The sequence below is a fragment of the Protopterus annectens genome, chromosome 7.part0 (genome assembly GCF_019279795.1).
Source record: "Protopterus annectens isolate FY-2018-M chromosome 7.part0, PAN1.0, whole genome shotgun sequence".
Classification (NCBI taxonomy): Eukaryota; Metazoa; Chordata; order Ceratodontiformes; family Protopteridae; genus Protopterus; species Protopterus annectens.
The window spans coordinates 217,045,973-217,066,465 of NC_056739.1; the positions used below are offsets into that span (position 1 = coordinate 217,045,973).

A 20,493-nucleotide genomic window follows, 5' to 3' on the forward strand; every position below is an offset into this window, starting at 1 on the left:
TTCTGCAGAAGGTGCCATGCACTTGCATCACCTCCAGGCCACAGTCCAGAGTGCTGGTTAGAGCAACGATGGCTAGATCACTCTCTAGTGCCTGGGGAGAACAGCAAAATAAGCATTATGAAAGGACATACTTCTGGCTAAGGCTGTTCTCCATTATGAAATGGCATACTTCTGAAGCAATTTTAAGGGGAAACCCAAAAGGCACACTATTGTAGAGAGACACAGGAAATGAGACAGAAAGTGTTTTACAGAATTTGGTGGAGGTGGGGCGTGTAACTGTGCAGAAGCTGTTTTCCTATGTACTGCCACTGTCAAGAAAGTCATCAAAACAAACATTTCAGTAATTTTTTTACAACCCACTTTGGGGTTAAGGAGTTTATATGGATACATTTGCGGCTGAAAAGGTGTCTGAAATCTTCACATTCATCTGTACAGGACTGCTGTTGGGATACAACATATCTGCAAATATTTCTAGGAAAGAGAGACTGAACTATGAGGCACAGAAACTGTATTTGTACACCCACCAAAAGGCAAGCAGGAAGAAAGTCAGATTACTGCCCATGATGTGACTTCTAAATGGTAAAGGTATATGCATTATTAAGGCTAGTATTTGTCTGCACTGTTTATGAAAAGAAAAAGCTGGTAAGCTATTTGTACTACATGTTAAAAAAAAAGTGGCAAATATTTTGAAGATATCAGGCAAGGTGTGCCACACAGACTTCCTCCTCTTACTTGGAATATGTGACTGATTTCAGAAGTATTATACCAATTTATTAATTTACAAAAACAGACAGAAGTACAACCTTAGGCCCAAAAAAGGTAAAGATACATTAGAATAGTCAAACACAGAAACTAATCAGTAAACCCTGGCATTAGTATAGCATCAGCTTATGTATTTCCAAAAGTTAACTATTGATTGCCGTGAATGGTCATAGTTTTTACAGAAACCACAAAAATTATTAAGATATACCTTTCAGGTTTCTTACCGATAAAAAAACTGGCTTGAGACAGTGGAAGAATTGAACACACAAAAATAAGTTAATTCAAGCGTCCTGGGGGATAAAAATATCTTTCTTGAAGATTTCCACTGGAAGCATCTTACAGTGATGTGCAGATAGCTGATTTGTCCTTTAGATGTGAAACTCTTGCATAGAGCTTAAGTTAGTTCTGAGTAAATTACAAAGTAAAAGTTTTCTCTTGAATAGTTCCACAACATGTAAACCAGAGGGTCAGACCCCCCACAACTTGTGATCTAATTTTTAATTTATTTGTTGAACTTTAAACATATTCATAACACTCTTGAAGATCTTTATTAGTATAATCACGTGACTCACTTGTTAGAGCCCCATTTTTATCTGGCACTGTGGCCTCTGTAAACTTTAAAGCAAACTCATCTGCCAGTTTTGAAATCTGCATCATAATATAAGATTTGATATCATTATCTAGTCTAGACAATCTGTGTGTGCATACCTGTAGCTTCTTCTCGCATTCCAGGACTTTGTTATTTAGCTCTTTAAATTGGTCCTTCAGATCTTTTTGGTGGACTTCCTCTGCTTTCAACTCATTTTCCCAGAATTCTAATTCTTCAGCTTCAGCCATTCTGCTGTTAATCAGCTTTTCAAGTCTGTCAATATTGTGTTGGCAGTCTGTCTGATTAGTTTCCTCCCATTTCTGGATCTCTAGTTCCATACTTTGTAGTTGAGAATTGACAGAATCAATCTGAGTTTGCTGAGAATTAATGTATTTAATAAGTTTCTCTACCTCTTTTTGGCTAGAGTTAGATTCAGTTTCATTTAGTGTATCATTCTTTATAAAATTTTTTCCTCGTTTGGTATCATTTTGTGATTGCAACAACTGAGTATCCCGTCTTAGAGGAATTAACTCATTTACATCTCCAGTATAGTCTAAGATGCTACTCTTATTATTTTGCACAGTTTTTTGATTTTTTGCAGTGGTTTTGTTTCCCCTGAAACTGCTGAATGATTCTTTCCAACTCCTTGCCTCTTCTGCAAAGGTAAAGGTTTTTCTGTGTAGTTTCTTAATTTCGGTGTTCGATTCGGTTTTATTCCTCAACTTTGAGAGGGGTGGAAGGCTTTGCCAGTGAATATTTTTTTCATCCTTTTTGCTTCTGCTTTCTGGAATCAGTCTTTCAATCACAGAAGGTCCTTTGCGGTTTAGTATTAGTTGAACATTATTAACTTGTTGCCCATATTTGTTGAGAGACTGCAGTAGTTTTTCTTCTGGTGTCACGTTCCTCTCAAATTCTTTAAATTTTTCCTTTAGAATGTAACACCCTGTGCGACCTATGTGTATAACACACAAAAAAAAAAAAATGAAAGAAAAAAGTTTATGTAAATTAAACTGCTATTTCTGGTACAGTCATTACTTGTGCTGGCATTCTTTGTATAGCTGTTTTGCAGTTTTACAGTATATTACTTGTAAACCTATATCTCAGCTGTAATCTTAGCCACTGTTATTCAAGGGTAATAGTTGCTAGCTCAGCTATTAAAATACTTGCTGGTCTTTCTGGCACCAATGATATAAGTGTTGTATCATTTAACTAAATAATTTCATTTTGAACTGTAACTGTTTACTACTTCTAGTAACTTGTAATTGTTTTTAATTGTTTTTATTGTGGAGCTTTTCTCCCCGGGACTCCACTGAAAAAGGACCTGTGTCCAGTCGGATTTTCCCAGTCGACAAATGTAAATAAATAAATAAAATAAATATTACTCACTGTTTTTAAGCACAAACTCTAGGTAACACTCTCTGTGGCGCTCCATAACATCTCATGTATAACTTATTGCTCCCCATTATATCTCTTCTTACTTCACCCTGCTCTACTGAATTGTCCTCCTACAATTCAGTTTATATGTTAGCTAAGGTGTGATGGGTAAACATTTCCATTGTCTGTGAGCTACTATTGCGCTGTACAGTACTAATTAAATTATCTGTGTTAGTTATAAACATTCGTAGCCTAGGTAGCTTCGTTTCTACTTATTTGTAAATGGTGTTCAAAGTAATCCTAACGTTATTTAAATTGTATGTATAACTGCTGACATTACACTATTGTGTAATGTAGCTCTCTGAACTGTGGTACCTTATTGTTAGGTTTAAGCAGTGATTTATGTATGGCTCTGTTTTACTACTGTTCTAGTTGCATCTTTAAGAGTCATAACATTGTACTACCTTTGCACAAAATGTCTTGAAGTGATGACACTATACTGACTGTTACTATATAATTTACTGTCCTTGTTTGGTTTATGGCCTGGGTTGTCACCGAAAAGTGTGAAAAGGGTTCTTGGATTAGCCCACTCACCCTGTTAACAAACACAAACAAATAAAGTAAATGTTTGCACATGACAACTTTGCAATAACACAGTGATTAATAGATGTTATGGAGTGGATTATCCCACCTACCTGGTTAATAAGTACAAATAATTACATAGATTGAAAAGTCATGCAACAGAGTTGACTAACCTCCAGCCAGTGTTTTATTTCCCCAGCAGTACATTTGGTAAGAGATTGCCAAGTCTATACGTAGGCATGTGAGTCTCTTTCACTGTACTACTGTGGATAGTATTGTGGGATTCTCTTTTACTGTTAGTTCTGTGGCATAGAGGGCTAAAGCTCTGACTGCACCCTAGATGAAATGAGGCATGGAGGGACAAAGCTCTGACTGCATCCCAGATAAAGTGGGGCATGGAGGGATAAAGCTTTGCACCCCAGATGAAGTGAGGAATGGTGGGATAAAGCTCTGACTGCATCCCAGATGAAATGAGGCATGGAGGGACAAAGCTCTGACTACATCCCAGATAAAGTGGGGCATGGAGGGATAAAGCTTTGACTGCACCCCAGATGAAATGAGGCATGGAGGGATAAAGCTCTGACTGCAGCCCAGATAAAGTGGGGCATGGAGGGATAAAGCTTTGACTGCACCCCAGATGAAATGAGGCATGGAGGGATAAAGCTCTGACTGCAGCCCAGATGAAGTGGGGCATGGAGGGATAAAGCTCTGACTGCATCCCAGATGAAGTGGGGCATAGAGGGATAAAGCTTTGACTGCATCCCAGATAAAGTGAGGCATGGAGGGGTAAAGCTCTGACTGCATCCCAGATAAAGTGGGGCATGAGGGGATAAAGCTTTGACTGGACCACAGAAGATGAACTTGGGCATAGAGGGATAAATCTCTGATGCCCCCCCCCAAATGAAATGGGTTACTTAGTGGCTTGGGTGCTAGAAGGGCTGGTCAGGGAAGGATGGGAGTGTGCAGTGCTTGTTGATTCACCCATCATGGGAGAATGGGATCAGTGAGTCCAGTTCATCAAGTGCCAACAAGCAACCTGTGGCTTGTCTGGTGCCCAAGCAGGATGGAATGGTGAGGTGGTCATGTGTGTATGAGAGAGAGAGAGCACGTACATGTAAAGTAAGGGCATTGTAGGCTGTAAGGTGATACGGGCATGCATGCCAGTCACAAGGGGTGAGGGTAAGGTGTTGCTGCAGAAAAAATGATTCTCTTTTACTCCATGTCTTCCAACAGCCTAGAAAATACTTGAGTTTTTCTTCTGTCCAGTAATTTGAGTACAGTGGGTTAACCACTCTGTTATTTTGAAGTTATCACATGATAATATTCAGTGTATTTATTTAATTTACTTGCATTTGTTTACTAGGTGGGTGGGCTGATCCAAGGAACCTTTTCAGCTATAACCCAAGTGCTAAAGTATAAAACTAGATGCATACCTGTTATACAAGGCTCATGAAATATATTAAAATACAAAGCTAGCACCACTTATGGTAGAATGTAAATAAGCAACATAAATGGAAAATACACTTGCAGTGGCAAAGCACTAATAACAGAAATGATACAGACAACCTAGGTCCAGCAGAAAGGACAGTTACAAGCTACAAAGTAGACTTACACACTATCATGGCTGTGATAGACAGTAGAGAAGGATCCCAGGTTATTATAGCAATAACCCATGCCTGGGTGTGGGTAATGCTAAATTTACCCACGGTTGGCGTGGTTTGGTCCCGAGGGACCAAACAAAGCCAACCGTGGGTAAATTTAGCATTACCCACACCCAGAAGTGGGTTATTGCTATTATACCATGACATTATTTAAGAAAAGAAACTATTACTTTTCTTAAATAATGGCATAGTATAATGCCTGTTTGCTGCCCTTCCGCAGATGTCTGGCATCCGCGGCAGTTCTGATGCACTGCATGCCTGCGCAGTACATCAGAGCTGTGGTCAAAAGCAACGGAGAAAGCAAGATCTCCGTTGCTTTTTTTTAGTGTTTCGCTATGTTTAACATAGCGAGACAGTTTTAAAATAAGCAACGGAGATGTCCGTTGCTTATTTTAAAACTGTCTCGCTATGTTAAACTCATTTAACATAGCGAAACACTAAAAAGCAACGGAGATCTTGCTTTCTCACAGATGAACACTGTCTCACTATGTTAAATGGGTTTAACATAGCGAGACAGCTTTAAAATAAGCAACGGAGATCTCCGTTGCTTATTTTAAAGCTGTCTCGCTATGTTAAACCCATTTAACATAGCGAGACAGTGTTTTAAAAAAACGAGTTATACTAATGGAAAAAAGTCCGGGTGACCGGACCTTTTTCCATTAGTATAACTCGATTTACAATGGGCACGCTGGCCAATCAGCGTGCACGTTTTGGGGGGGGTCATGGTATAATAGCAGTTATTAGCAGTACTAGAGGATCATGTAATGAAAAACAAGTGAAGGGAAATCAGATTCTGAGGAGAGAAAGAGGGATAAAAGAATGAGGAGAAAGTATATAGCTCAGTTTATCAGATGTGTAGCAAGCTTTATTTACATATCTACATAGCTGCTGTCATCATTTAGAGATATAGAGTCTACTTTAGATGAGAAGAAGCATTATTAGATGTTAGTGGGCAGAGTGTGGTCTGTAATATTATCCTTGATCCAGATTACAGGTGCATTTGTAGCTTTCATTTAAGCGGTCATATAGTTTACAGCTAAAAACCTTGTAATCAGTAGCTTATCTTATTTATTGTGGAAAACTTTACCAGTTTACAGGAACAATTTTACTAAACGTCTTTCTATGAAAGCCTTATAAAGTAAAGGTGTTATCTTAATTTCGTAGTGAGCATTGTGATATTTCAGTTGTAGTTTACACCTAAGGGAGGGCAGTAATGCTGATGGATGATTTTGAAGGTGAAGTTGGATAACAAGAGAATGGCTCTAGCTGCAGGGGGTAGACCATTGGATTTTTGGAGTAAGATACAGTGATGCTCATAGTGAGGAGAGTGATTAATAAATCTGCATATTACATTGGAAGTAGCTTGTGTTAGATTGGTGGTGTGTATAGGTAGACCATATTACAGCTTAAGAATTAGTACAATCTTAGCTATTGCTCTTCTGCATTGTGGGGTGAGGTGGTTAGAAACAGAAGAGGTTACTTTAAGCTTGCAGTAACTTTTTAGTGACATTTTACATGTAATTCCATGAGGAAAAGAGTGAAGTCAAGTTTTACTTTTCTCACCTAACCGTAGAATTTCTCCTCCTTGCTTCAACATCATATCTAGCAATGACACCATTATCTCCCCTGATGACCATACAAAGCTTCTAGGCGTAATAATAGACAACAATCTTAAATTTGATAAACATGTCAATCACACTATTAAGTCCATTTACAAAAAACTTGGCTCCCTGTACAGAGCCAAACCTTTCCTCACACCCCTAGCTAGGGTAGCTATTGCAAGATCACACCTCCTCTCTACCCTTATGTATGCCTCCCCTGTACTCACCAACCTATCTAAAACCAATCTCAACAAATTATTAGGATGTTGCAATCATATAGCCAGATTCGCTACTGGCATGGCTTTTAGGATCCACCATTGCCAGAACCTCAAAGCACTGAGATGGCTAGAGTATCTTACCCTTCTACAGTTCAACCAGCTTATAGTAGCACATAAAATACTCCATCAACTTGATAACACCCCTGCCCTCAAAAATATTCTCACCCCTCATAGTGCCCTCAGGCCATTACGCTGAGCTGATAAACTAATGATACTGACCCAAAAATCCAACAACTCTGCAGGCGATGCTATATTTGCCAATTCAACCGGTAAAATCTGGAATCTACTCCCTACTACCATTACCAAGGAAACCTCACTACCCCTATTTAAAAAAGAACTCAAAAAATACCTCACATCTAATTGGCTGTGCTCTTGTTCTAAACCTGACTAACAACTTCACTAATACATGTCATGCTACCCAACCTGCTGTTTAGCCAAGTATCTATGCCTCATAGCATTTGAATGTCTGAGCATTATGAGTTATGAGATCTGATTGTATTCTATGTTCATATTTTCTGATACGTCTTTGCCAACCAGATGTAAGTCTGCGCATTGTGTATATTATCTGCCTGTATTCTTTGTCTATATTTTTCTAAACATGTCTTCCTGAGTTTTTCACTCAGTGATGTATGTACGGTCTCTTTTTTGGTATGTAGAGCTTTTCTCCCCGGGCCTCTGCTGAAAATGGACATATATCCAGTCGGACTATCCTGGTCAACAAATGTAAAATAATTTAATTAATTAATTAATTAATTAATTAAGACTTAAATATTTATATTTCTGGACAGAATATATAGGGGCATTAGTTGGGGAGGGGGGGTTTGACAATTTTAAGGAGCAGGAGAATGAAAGTTTATTTGATGTCCCGAATGTCATAACAGCATTTTCTTTGTTATTTGTTGTCAGCAGGTTTTAAAATAGCCACATAGATGAGGAGTTGTTCTAATTCTGGAGTATCCCATCCTATTTTGTGTAGCATGACATCTGCATACAGATACTTGTGGAGTGTATGCTCATGTTAATGTCATTTAAGAAGGTTTCCTTCAATCTAATTTAACTGATTGAATCAATTTAATTGATTTCCACCAGGTGACCATTTCATTACTATAAATCTGGCATTTCTGCTGTGTGTGACTTAAGCACTTATTTTTGAAATGTAAGAATATCTGCATTTTATTGATATGGATGCTGGAAAGGGACCTTGGACCAGCTCACTTGCCAGTTAATACAGAAGTCAAAAAAATAATGCCATTTTTATTTTCAAGTAGCAGATATGTCACTCACGGCAGTGCACATAAAACAGTACTTTTCTAACTGTTCTGAAGTACCTTCAGCATGCATGCTTGTGTTGTGTAAGAACATATGCAGAAACAACTTTGCAAAGATTGGGTCAGTTCCTGCTAACAGCAGACAGTAAAGGATGCAATAACTTATCTGTATAATGCATGCGGTAAATGAGTCAACAAGGGAATATTTGGAAATGACTGGTCGATAGCAGAGGACATTTGCAGTAAAACTTGTCTCAGGAGTTGCTTCCAGTACCATATAAAAATAAGGGTAGGAAATGCAGAGTAAGGGATTTAAGTGAATGTTGGAGGACTCTTTATAAATGGAATATTCAATATTTATATGTCACGTTTCACTTACACCTACATATGAACAATGAACATACAGTTACATGTAAAAAGCCAGTGAAACCACATTCTTCAGGTTTTTTGAATTTAGTAGTGAACACTTTCAGTACCTAATTTCCCATTCCCAAAAGTAGCCCATTCCATGATTCTACCATTTTCTTTACGGAAGCTTGTTCCTTCTTTCCCCTAGAAAAAAGCTCTGCACAGTTTGCTAGCCATGCACGCTCCTTCTAGCTCCATACTTCCTTCTGAATTCCATTCCACCCAGTCTGCCCTTTACTGTCTTATTTTTCTGTACCGTATCACCTTATTTGTCTTGCCTCCAGTGGGAGTGAATCTAGTCTATTTACGTGCCTCATATTTGGACTCTCAGAAGCCCTGTATAAGTGTAGTCATCCTCCCAGTCCAATATTGTCTCTCAGAGTTGTGTTCTTCACTGCTTAAGGACTGCAGAATTGTTACATAATGAAAAGATAATCTCTTTATCTTTAAACAGAAACTTCTGATTCTACACATTAGCTTCATTTTAGCCTTGCCAGTGATCCGGTCTCACACTGAACTTCATACCTAAATATACATGAAATGCAAATACTTGAATGTTGTACTTTGTCAAACTACTGACATACATTCCACACCACCCATCAAAATCTCTAATGTCATTTCTGATTTACAGTCAATGAAATGACTCACACTTAATCAAATGCAGTTTCATCAAACACACTTTGTTGAAGTAACACTTGCCTGAAATATAAAAAGAGATTAAAAAAGCTGTTTTTCCACACACTACCCATGCATGGGAGGACTCACTGCAGTTCTCTAATATAATCAGCTCCGAGGTCATTGCTTCATGGAGAAAAGCTAAATTTAATCCGGGCAAAATTGTGTTTAAAATGTTGGGTCTGATGGATGTGTATTATTCAGACTTGGTGAAGATGGTTAGTACCATAATTTCCTGTGCAAAGATGTACAGTTGTTTTCATGATTAAACTCCAACTTTCATTGTTTACTCCCAATTTCCAATTTATTTTAGATCTTTTTGTCATTTTTACCATTATGTACTGTCAACCCCACCATTAATTGTCTGCAAAAGGGCACTTCAGTCTGTAATTCCACAGTAATATCAGAAGCACACAGCCTGAATAATATATGCTCTAACACTGATCCTTTAAGAATACCACTCTTTAATTCCCCTTGTTGGATACTTTGCCTTTCACCCTTGCCTTTTGGCTTTGCTCCTCCAGCCATCATTTAATATCCCTCAACGTCATTCTGACTACCCCACCCTGCTCCTACCAAAATGTTAAAAGCCAAGCCACATTTATTGGTTTATTCTTGTCAACATCCCTAATTACCAGATACAAAAATGTTAAATTAGGCTGACAAAATCGACATTTCACAGTTCCATAGTGATTCTCATGTTTTGCATCATTGCCTGCTAAATGCTTTTCAGAATCCTCTCCTGTGCTTTTCATATCTGAGAAGTCAATCTCAGAGGCCTAGTTGTCTGAATCCCCTTTCTGTCCTTTCTTAAACAATGAGACCATCTCATCCTCCCTCCATTACAAGGTGCAATTCAAGTATCTTAACAAATCTTTAAATAGGTAAACCATTAATTCATGACATTGGTTCTCTGTGCTGCTGTCACAGGTAATACATTCTAGTTTACAAGCCTTCTATATTCATGATCTCTCCGACACATTATTCACCCCTTCAATCTATAGTTGTGCCCCAGACACAGTCAAAAAATAACCAGTTAATGCATGCGTGAGTTCTTCTACCTCATTTACTAGCCTTCTTAATTTCATCACTGTTTTTTTTTCTTTTAAATACTTAAAAATTCCTTCTTACTTTTGCATTCTCCAAGCACCATTAATTATTTATAAATATACTCTTGTGTGTGTTTAACATCTGTTTTTAGCCCAAACAGATAAAACTCTTCTAAATCGTACCTTTCAAATAGCTCTTTAAACAGAACTGTATAACCGTGTGAAAACTGTAGTTCCACAGAATGCATGTATCAAGTGGGTAAAGAAAAAAGTCACTGATACTGATGAGCACAAGTAGAGAAAGGCCACTTAGGGGCAAATGGGGCCTTCAAAGTGGTAGAGAAGTTAAGCATCAAAGGGAATTGGAAGAAAGAAAGTGGCGGAAGTACAGGGAGTGAAGTTTGAGACACCTTTGTAATGTACATGGGGAAGAAATGAATTGACTGCATGTAGTGTTAATGCACTTCTGACATTAACAGAATGCCATAATGCAAACATGGGTTTTCGGAGACTGAGACTGGGATATGCTGTAGGCTTGTTTCATGGTGTTTAAGATGGACAAAGAAAGTAAGATATGGGAAGCTGGAGATAGAATGCATCTAAACAGTGACAAAATGTATAGTAGAAGAAAGGGCATATGACCTTTATTCTGTCATACTCTAGTAGTGTGGTGGGATGTAAGCTGCATGGTTAACCACTAAAAAGCTACAGACTATCTTTACAAAATTTAAGGCTATGTCACCAAGTACTATTGCAGACTTAGGCCCCCAGACGGGCAACATTTGGCACACATCTAATTAAAGCCCATTTGAAACTGTCAGACATTTCAATGGCCCGGGCCTCTGGATGGACCCACTTGTTTCTCTCCCTTACTATAAACTTGTCTTTTATGCTAGGATTTGCAGTAGACTTAAATTTGCCTGTGGTATACATTGATTGCTTAGTCCATCTGTCTGGGCTGCTCTTCACAAAATATCTTCTTCACCCATACTGAGTCTGTCTTCAGATAGCAGCCATCGCATTGACTTTTAACACCAACAGCCTCCAGGTGCGTGTAAATAGGATCTCTCCATTCATACAGCTATCATTCTTGCATGATTGTTGGTACTTAACCCTGCAACAATACAGCGACCATGACCATTATGTCTCTGTCTTAGCCTACTCTCATGTACAAACCACTTAACCTGTACCTTTGCCTTACCTTGTCCATTTTCCACATTTTGAACAATAAAAACCTCTGCATTTTATGTTCTTTGTCCACCTCCAGTCTTAACCTCTTTCTTTCTCACGTAACAGTTTACATGACAAACAAAGGCTTCTCTATTGTCACCTTTACTTTGGAATGCCTTACTTAGTCATATCTAAGGCCAACTACATTTTCTACAGCGCCTTTTTTAATTAAAACTTTTCTGAATAGTAAAGCAGAGTTAATTTTAGAATGCTTTATTATGAAAAACAAGCAGACAAACCTTGTAATACAGCTCAGTTGCAGAGGAACTGCACCTGCTTAAATGAATGATGCCCTGGTTTATTTATTGTATATCCTTTGAAATACATATTTTTTACATTCTCATTTTGAATATTTGGCCCATGGTTGAACATGGTCCATCAAGATCAGTTCAATACCCAGTCAATAATCAAACAGAATGGATTGACAGAAATGGAAATGACCACTTGTATTTACCAATGATGGGTACCAGGTCTTTCATTGAGCCATTGTTTATCGTCTCACTGTTTGGTGAAAAAAAATATCACCAAAACACACCTTAGCAAGTCCAATCTTCTCATCAAATAGTTATAAAAAAGCTAAAATACCCAACCCCAGGACCCATGTTTAAACTTGAGTTTCGCAGGATTTTGATTCTTGATTTTCCCCCAATAAAAACCCTATAAATAGCTAATAGATTAATCTTCACTTAATATATCTTGAGTTGTGTGTGGTTCTACCATAACCAGCAGCCCTAGGATCGTCCTGGCTTGATTTTCTTTTTCTCAAGTACCTCACCCTTATTCCAGTGTGTCTCTGTTCCTTCCACCTACCATCTCACTGAGATTTTTGAAGCACATGTATGGCCAGTTCAGACTAATTTGGTCCCCTTGGCCCTGTTTTATCTCTCTGTGACCTAGTCTTTTCATGATTACTGATATTGGTATGAAATGTGTTTTCTTGTTAGGTTTTCAAATATTTTTAAGTAGAGTTTATGCCAAGTTGTGGTCTCTGATGAAGTCCCATTATGTATCCATTGCAGGAGTGAGGTTCCTCTGACCAAGGCTGACTGCTGGGACTTTGTTTCTTTAGAAGAAAAATAGAAATATTGTCTAGACTTTGATGCAGGTTCTGGCTGGTTGTGGGCTGGCAAGGAGATGGCTGTTACTTTTCTTTCAGACCTTTTACTATGGTAGACTTTCTTCTTTTTTTCTTTATTTTGGTCCCTTTGAACCTCATCCTGTCAGCTTCATAAACTAGTGCCCCACTTCTGGTCTGCCAGCCATCTTCCTGGCCCTCTCGACTACTCTGGTATTGCTGGGGCTAGTTGTTGATTTCAAGGGTGTCCAGAGGGTTTTGGTGTCTGTACTTCCGTCAAACAGGGGTTCTTTTTTTATATGCCCTACCCATTCCTTTTTCCACCTCCTCATGCTCATTGACTATATCTGAGGGCAACTTCCCTCTTTGGACCACATCTTCCCTTTGAATATCATCAATGAGCATTCTCCCACCTAGAATGGCTATATCCATACCTCCCTAATATTCTGTCAGTTGCCCAAGCTGCTAATCAAACTCAGGTCACCTGGACCATAGTGAGAGATGTATCCCTCTACGCCACTGGAGTGACTTGGCCATTTTAATTACTAGTCTATTTTCCAGGGCTTCTTTACTGGAGGGGTGGTTGTATCCCCTGGTAGATTTTTTAGGGTGGTTTCAGGATTTGGGAGAATTTAGAACACCTCTTTTCCTATGTGGCCATTGATTCTTTTTTTTTTTTTTTTTTTTTTTGAGCTTTAGAGATCTGGCGATTTCATTCCTATATACAGTTTACTAACTGTTTTTCACAGCCTGTGTGTTGCTGTCAGCACTATGGTTCATTATGGTAACTTGTATACTAAGCACACAGCTCTCCTCCCACTCTGCACTAGCAGCTAACTAGCAAACATTTGGACCCAAATCCCACAGCAAATAAGAGCTTCTGACAAATGCAAAGCTCACCTTACCACACCAGCAGTGTGCTGCTCCTGCAAAGTCATACAGTCCCTATCATTATCACTAGCCACCTTATTATTTGCCTTAGTATCACCTCATTCGATTACCTACATTAGTAAATGAAGATATATTTTATCATCCATGCAGTACGCATCTTCAGTTTTGCATGCAACAGTTTTCTTATGGCACTTTATCACTTTAAAGATGTTGTCCATTTTATACCAGTCATGTAATTCAGTGTCATCTTCAGCTCTTTAGAAAGGATTTTCCTGGTGATAGTATAGTTCTTTATATTCTAATAATTTTTTGATCTCTTTGTCCATGTTCTCTGTTGATCATCATCCCCCTTCACAGTCATTCACCCCATTTGTTCTCCATCACAGGGAAGGGGGGGTCAGCTAGTGACAGCCATGAAGTGTGGTTCAAGGTTTTCTTTAATTTTTCCATCTCTAATGAATGCATTCAGTGAGTGTAGGGGAGAGGAGTGCAAATGGGATGGCAGTGGAGGATACCCATTCACTTTTGCAAGGGGCATTCCCTCCAGGCATCCCTGCCCCACCCCTTGAGGCATGAACTGAGAGCTTCCTGGTATCCACAGGAAAGTTAGCACTCCTCAGTGTGCACAACCCTTCCTTCCACCTTGGAGAAGTGAGTGAATGCTGATGCTCCCCCCCCTTTGATTGGCTTCTCCATTACCAGGGACACTACTTGAATCCTGATCACCAGGGGCACAGTTGGGAATTCTCACCCTGTGCCACAGAGCCAGGCTACATTCTGTCAAATAATATTGATAATGTGACTCACCAAAGGTGTTACCTCTGTGCTCTTAATTATCTAACAAGACCTGCTGGCTGGTGAATTGATCAGTTTCTGCTTCTTCATATACTCTATCCTAAATAATGTTATTGTGAACCAGTAATACCCCCCCCCCCCCAAGTCCCCTCTGAAAATTGGTCAGGTCCCAGCAAGGGCAACTCTGTAAACTATAAATGAAATAAATGAACATCATAAATGTTTGTATCAGCAATTCATGTTTTTTTTTGAAAATTAATACCTGCCATAAGTTTCATACTTGTTAGGAACTGCAGTTGATAAGTAAAGGTATACAAACATTCTACGCCCTTTCCCTGTAGTGGGAACAGTTTTTTGACAAGCTTATAAGGGTGACAAATGCAAGACTAATTATTCTGTGACACACGGGTAAGTTTAATGCTGAGATCTTTGAAGTATGTAGGAAGAAATGAAAGTCTTGGCATTTGAATGAGTAAAAACTAGCCACTGATTGGTGAGGAGCCATGATAATTATGTTTATTAGGGTTGCTGTAAAGCCTGTATTTTACAGTCAGAGGACTATAAAATAAGCACATTAACTGCTTGTGAATTTATTTATTTATTTTAATTGAGAAGAGTACTCATAAAAGAACAACTGTAACTTGACTGATGTTGAGAACACATTTGGAGTAAGGTTCACCCTCACTATGTATAATATGATTTCTATTCAATTTTCATCAGATTAGCTCACTCTTTAAGTGTTCTCAGTCACCATTACTGCTTACCTAAACTTTGGGATACGCTTTAAAATGACAAGATACCAATTTCTGTTGAATGAAGGAAGTCTTAAAAATTCAGGCTCACGTCTGTGCTTACATATATTGTACTGTTATGGTTGTTGATGCTTTTGCTAACTGTATTGTTTAGTTCATTTAACTCAAATAGTTTATCCATGGGGCAGAACCAAGATTTATAATTTCTAATTGATTTCCATTAATCTGTGAAATCTTTTGTTGTATTAGGTTGTCATCAGAATTTACCAGAAAAAATGTATGCTAAGTTTGTGCTTTCTTCATAGGTCCATTTTAAGCCTAGCCAAATTCCCTTTTTGTGCTCGAATTAATCTATCCCATTGGTTAGAGCTTGGCCTTACCCATCCCATGGTTGATAATTATATATTACCCCAATGAGAATAACTGGGAGCATACTATAGATAATTTGAGGGGACCCATGCATGGGATAAAGCATTTAGGAGCAGCCTCTGTCCATTAGTAGTACAGGGGGCCATCCTGGGGTAAATTTTCTGTTTCCCATCCATAGATCCAAGTTGAAATTGAATTTCGAGAGTTCCCTACACTGTTCATCCCTGCATTGGTACAGTCAGGAAAACCCAAATGCAAAACTGTCATGAACTCCACCAACTGACGAAAAACAGGCAGTTTTTAAAAAAACTGTAAAACATCTTTATTGCATACAAATGTTGAGCGCTTTCACCCACAAAACGTGGGCATCATCAGAACAATTAAATAAAAATTTGCAGACAATTTAAATACCTTTTTAGGTACCAAAATGTGATTTAAAGAAAACATTTTCTTAAAGAGAACAAACACTATTAAAAAGTCCCCATTAAAATAATATATTACAAAACATACTCCATAATATTGAAAGCACATCACATATAACTATCCTAAACTCTAAAGGGCCCATATCTATACAGGAAGAATGCAGAGTCCCTGTAATCATAACTACGCAGGTGAAAGCTGCACACTCTAAAGCCAAAAACACAGCATCCATGGGACCGGACAACATCCCAGGCTGCGTTTTACACGAACTTCAGAATGAACTGGCTCCTCACTTAAGCACCATGTTCAATAATAGCCTCACATCAGGCTTTGCCCACTGAATGGTGCACAGCAACAGTTATCCCACTCCACAAAGGGGGAGCCACCACTGATCCCGGGAACTATAGACCTATTAGCCTGACGAGCCTGGTCTGCAAGGCCATGAAATGTATCATCATGGAACTCATAAACAAAGACATTGGTAACCCCCAAACTCTGGATCCCACCCAGTTCAGGTTTGTGAAAGGCAGATCATGCCTCCTGAACCTTATCGACTTCTTTGAGGCAGTCACCAAAGCCGTAGATGAGGGTAAGGTGGTTCACACAGCCTATCTTGACCTCGCCAAGGCTTTTGACACCATCCCTCATTCCGGAATTATAGCTAAACACAATAAACTAGGCATAAATCGCTACGTATCAAGATGGGTTGCCAACTGACTCACTGACAGAACCCACACTGTAAAAGTTGCAGACTCCAAATCTGACCTCAAATCATTGACAAGTGGAGTACCACAGGGTTCCGTCCTGGGACCGCTCCTGTTTGGTACCTACTTCTCTGAAGTACAAGCTAACACAGAAGGCCTCTGGCTAATGAAGTTCACAGATGACTGCAAACTAGGAGCCATAGTCAAGTCCCCAAATGATGTGAACATCCTACAGAAGGGCCTCTCTGAGACAGATGCCTGGTGTCAGAGCCATGGCCTCAAGCTCAATGCCAAAAAGTGCAGTGTCATCCCCTTTGGTAAAAACTCTGTACCCATGAACTACCACATAGGCAGCAATCTACTTAACACCGAATGCGTGATAAGAGACCTTGGGACCCAGGTGGACAGTAGTCTCTCATTTGATAGTCACATCGCCACAGTAGTCAGGAAGTCCTTCTACATGGCACACCTCATCATAAAAGGGTTCTCATCCAGGAAAAAAGAGGTCATCGTTCCCCTCTACTCGACACTCATTAGGCCCATTATAGAGTACAATGCCCCTTTTGGAATGTACCTCACAAGACATCTGCAGCAGCTGGAAAGGCCAGAGAAGTACCTCACAAAGAGAATTACTGGACTCAAACAAATGCCCTACACTGACCGTCTCAAAAAACTCCAGCTTTACTCTGTAGCATATTGCCTACTCCGAGGTGATCTCTGCCTGACATATAAAGCTGTGTCAAACCCAGAGCTGTTGGACGTGCTACACCTAAAGAAATCCCAATCCCTCCAAGCTACACGGTCTAGGGACCTAAACCTTGTCACCACAATAAACAGGACATGCTGGAGGGGTAGATTCCTATCTCAGAGACTTCCCATACGCTGGAACAGGCTACCCATCTATGTCAAGCAAAGTTCTTCATTAGCACTCTTCAAGAAAAATCTTGATGTGTGGATGGGAAATAGGAAATACACCGCGGGGATCACTTCTGTGTGTCTGCTCGACAGTGGCACAGGAAAATAACTTTCTTGGGTGGCGTAAGCCAGGGAACCTTGTTGGCTAGGCTTACGTAGGCCCTTGGGCCGATAGCCTAGTACCTACCTATGAACCTATGAATTATATATGTAATAAATATATGTAAATATATATATATTAACTAATTTGACAAGTCATAAAATTTAACATTTCAGTTTGAATGTATGCATGACTCAAACTCTGTAATTAATAATCCACAGTGCCCACCATAAAAAAATGCAAAACATACAAGAAAAGTATATGCGTAAGTGGTACATATGTATGTCATATGAAATGTAAATGAAAAAATATGTATATAAATATATAAAATATCCTTGAAATTAGTTATTCATCAAGCATACAAATCATATATAGCCATGTAACAACATAAAACATAAAATGACCATACATTCATTTACTGTTTTTTTAATTAATATAGGTTTAATTGTATAAGGAGGTTTGGTGGCAATTACTTAAAGATGCAACTTCACTGCCTGGTCTCAATGACCATATTACAATTAAACCTATATTAATTAAAAAACTGTAAATGAACGCATGGTCATTTTATGTTGTTACATGGCTATATATGATTTGTATACTTAAATAATTAATTTCATGGATATTTTATATACATATTGTTTTTCGTTTACATTTCATATGACATACATATGTACCACTTGGGTCTATATTAGAACATCGAAGTTTCAGAACTTCAAATGTTCTAATATCCACCCTGTATTCAGCGAACGCTGAAAGTAGCAAAGCTACAGAAAACCAAATTTTTTCCTAGGGAAAGAATTTGGTTGTCCGTTTCTGTCGCTATTTTCAGCACTATGGTGGAAAGTTACGGGTCGGGTTCAGGTAAGTGTGAGACTGGGCTCGGGTTAGGTGAGTTAGGGTTAGGGTTAGGGCGGGGGTCAGGTAAGTGTGCGATTGTGTGGATGTGAGGGTTAGGGCGGGGTAGGTGAGTTAGGGTTATAGCACGGGTGAGGTGAGTGTGCAACAGTGACGGACCTCAGGGTTAGGGTTTGGGTTAAGGTAAGTGGATAGATAGTGGTGGATGTACAGTTTAGTGTACGGTTAGATGTAAGATTTTAGGTGTATGTGTGTGGATTGCTGTTTGTTTGGTGTGCTTCTGTTGTGTCTATGTGTTTCAGAACAGTGAATTTTTCCCTAGGAAAAAATTCACTGTTCTGAATGTTCATTGTTTTCAGAGTTCGCTGAATAGGGGTCGATACTAGAACATTCGAAGTTGTGAAACTTCGATTTTCTAATATAGACCCGTACCACTTATGCATAGACTTTTCTTGTATGTTTTGCATTTTTTATGGTGAGCACTGTGGATTATTAATTATAGAGTTTGAGTCATGCATGCATGCAAGCATTGAAATGTTAAATTTTATGACTTGTCTAATTAGTTAATATATATATATTTACATATATTTATTACATATATAATTATTCATACAGTATATATTTTTTAGAGTTTAGGATAGTTATATGTGATGTGCTTTCAATATTATGGAGTATGTTTTGTAATATATTATTTTAATGGGGACTTTTTAATAGTGTTTGTTCTCGTTAAGAGAATGTTTTTTTTTAAATCACATTTTGGCGCCTAAAAAGGTATTTAAATGGTCTGCAGACTTTTATTTAATTGTTCTGATGATTCCCACGATTGGTGGGTGAAAGCGCTCAACATTTTTATGCAATAAAGGGGATCTTTTACAGTTTTTATAAAAACTGCCTGTTTTTCGTCAGTTGGTGGAGTTTGTGACAGTTTTGCGTTTGGGTTTTCCTGAGTAGTGTGCTTTGTTGTCTGGATGCATTATTCTTCAGTATTGGTACAGTCACAACATAAGCCTTATATAGATGTACAATAACAGCTGTGTATACACACACACACATGCACACACACACACAGATTAGCATAAGGAATATTACATTTGCACTGAGCTGATAGCTAAATGCATATATATTCAAATGAAAACACACTACATCACAGTACTGCAGTTATTTTCTGAGTGTATATTATTGTACTTTTTTATTGCACTAAACTACCAATATGAGGTCCTAATGGAGTTTCAGTAGAAAGAAGTAAAATGCAGACCTTGGTATCTGTCTCAGCATTCTTCTACAATAGATGGAGATTTATGTTTGCATGTTCACATTAATAGTGGTTTTCATTATTTAGCACTCATGCATAAAACATTATAACTGTGATTTGTTTTCTTTCTTTCTGGAACAATATTTATAAGTAAGCAACCTTTTTTCTTGGAATGCTGCCTTAAGAGAAACACAGCTAGCTCAAATGCAGGTGCTTTAATTTGCCTTTCTCACAAAAAATAACCCTGTTGTGTAGGATGCAACATGTGATTTGCAGTACATATAATCCCTCTATGTATAGTAACAGATCTTGTAAAAATAGTCAAATATGAAAGGAGTGCAGGTTTTGCTAGTTGTGTATATCTGACTGCTGTGTGATCTATTCTCTCTACCTCTTTATTTTTAATCTGTGATGTTGTGATTGTAAGGTTATACGATCTGTATTTTCATACAGCTTCTCACCTTTGGCTTGTGCAAGTGCAACTACCACTTCTTGACATGTAGTGTTCTCACTGACGCCACATACAGTCCTCTGTACACCATCAACCCATACCTTCAGCTCCATATTGGCAAATGCTACAGTAATTGAAGCTGTCAGTCACGGGATATTAGCAGTATATGTGGAAGGATTGCTTGGGTGATGCACAGTTCCAAAACAGCACACCTAAAGAATGAGAAAAAAATGTGTTACTCTAGGCTGACTATATTTAGATTTTGACAATACTTTTTTTTACAATTTTTGTGAAATTACACTTTATAGATTTAAGAGATTTCATAGATATTCCAGTACCACCAAATCTTACGACCATTCACACCTTGCCAGCACCCACCCTCGTGCCAGACCGCTATGACTTAAATTCTGATAGAGCACTTATTTTTTCTAAGTACC

At 38.5% G+C, this 20,493-nt stretch overlaps 1 protein-coding gene across 1 annotated transcript in view; it reads right to left on the reverse strand.

Annotated features, from left to right (window-relative positions):
- Positions 1 to 20,169, reverse strand: part of LOC122805912 (ras association domain-containing protein 8-like) — a 116,403-nt gene extending 96,234 nt beyond the window's left edge. Inside the window, exons 1-2 of the mRNA XM_044076155.1 lie at positions 20,067 to 20,169; positions 1,335 to 2,303 (exon numbers count right to left, since the gene is read on the reverse strand). Of these exons, the coding sequence (XP_043932090.1) occupies positions 1,335 to 2,303; positions 20,067 to 20,169 (1,072 nt within the window). The remainder of the gene's footprint in view (positions 1 to 1,334; positions 2,304 to 20,066) is intronic.
- Positions 20,170 to 20,493: the final 324 nt, after the last annotated feature.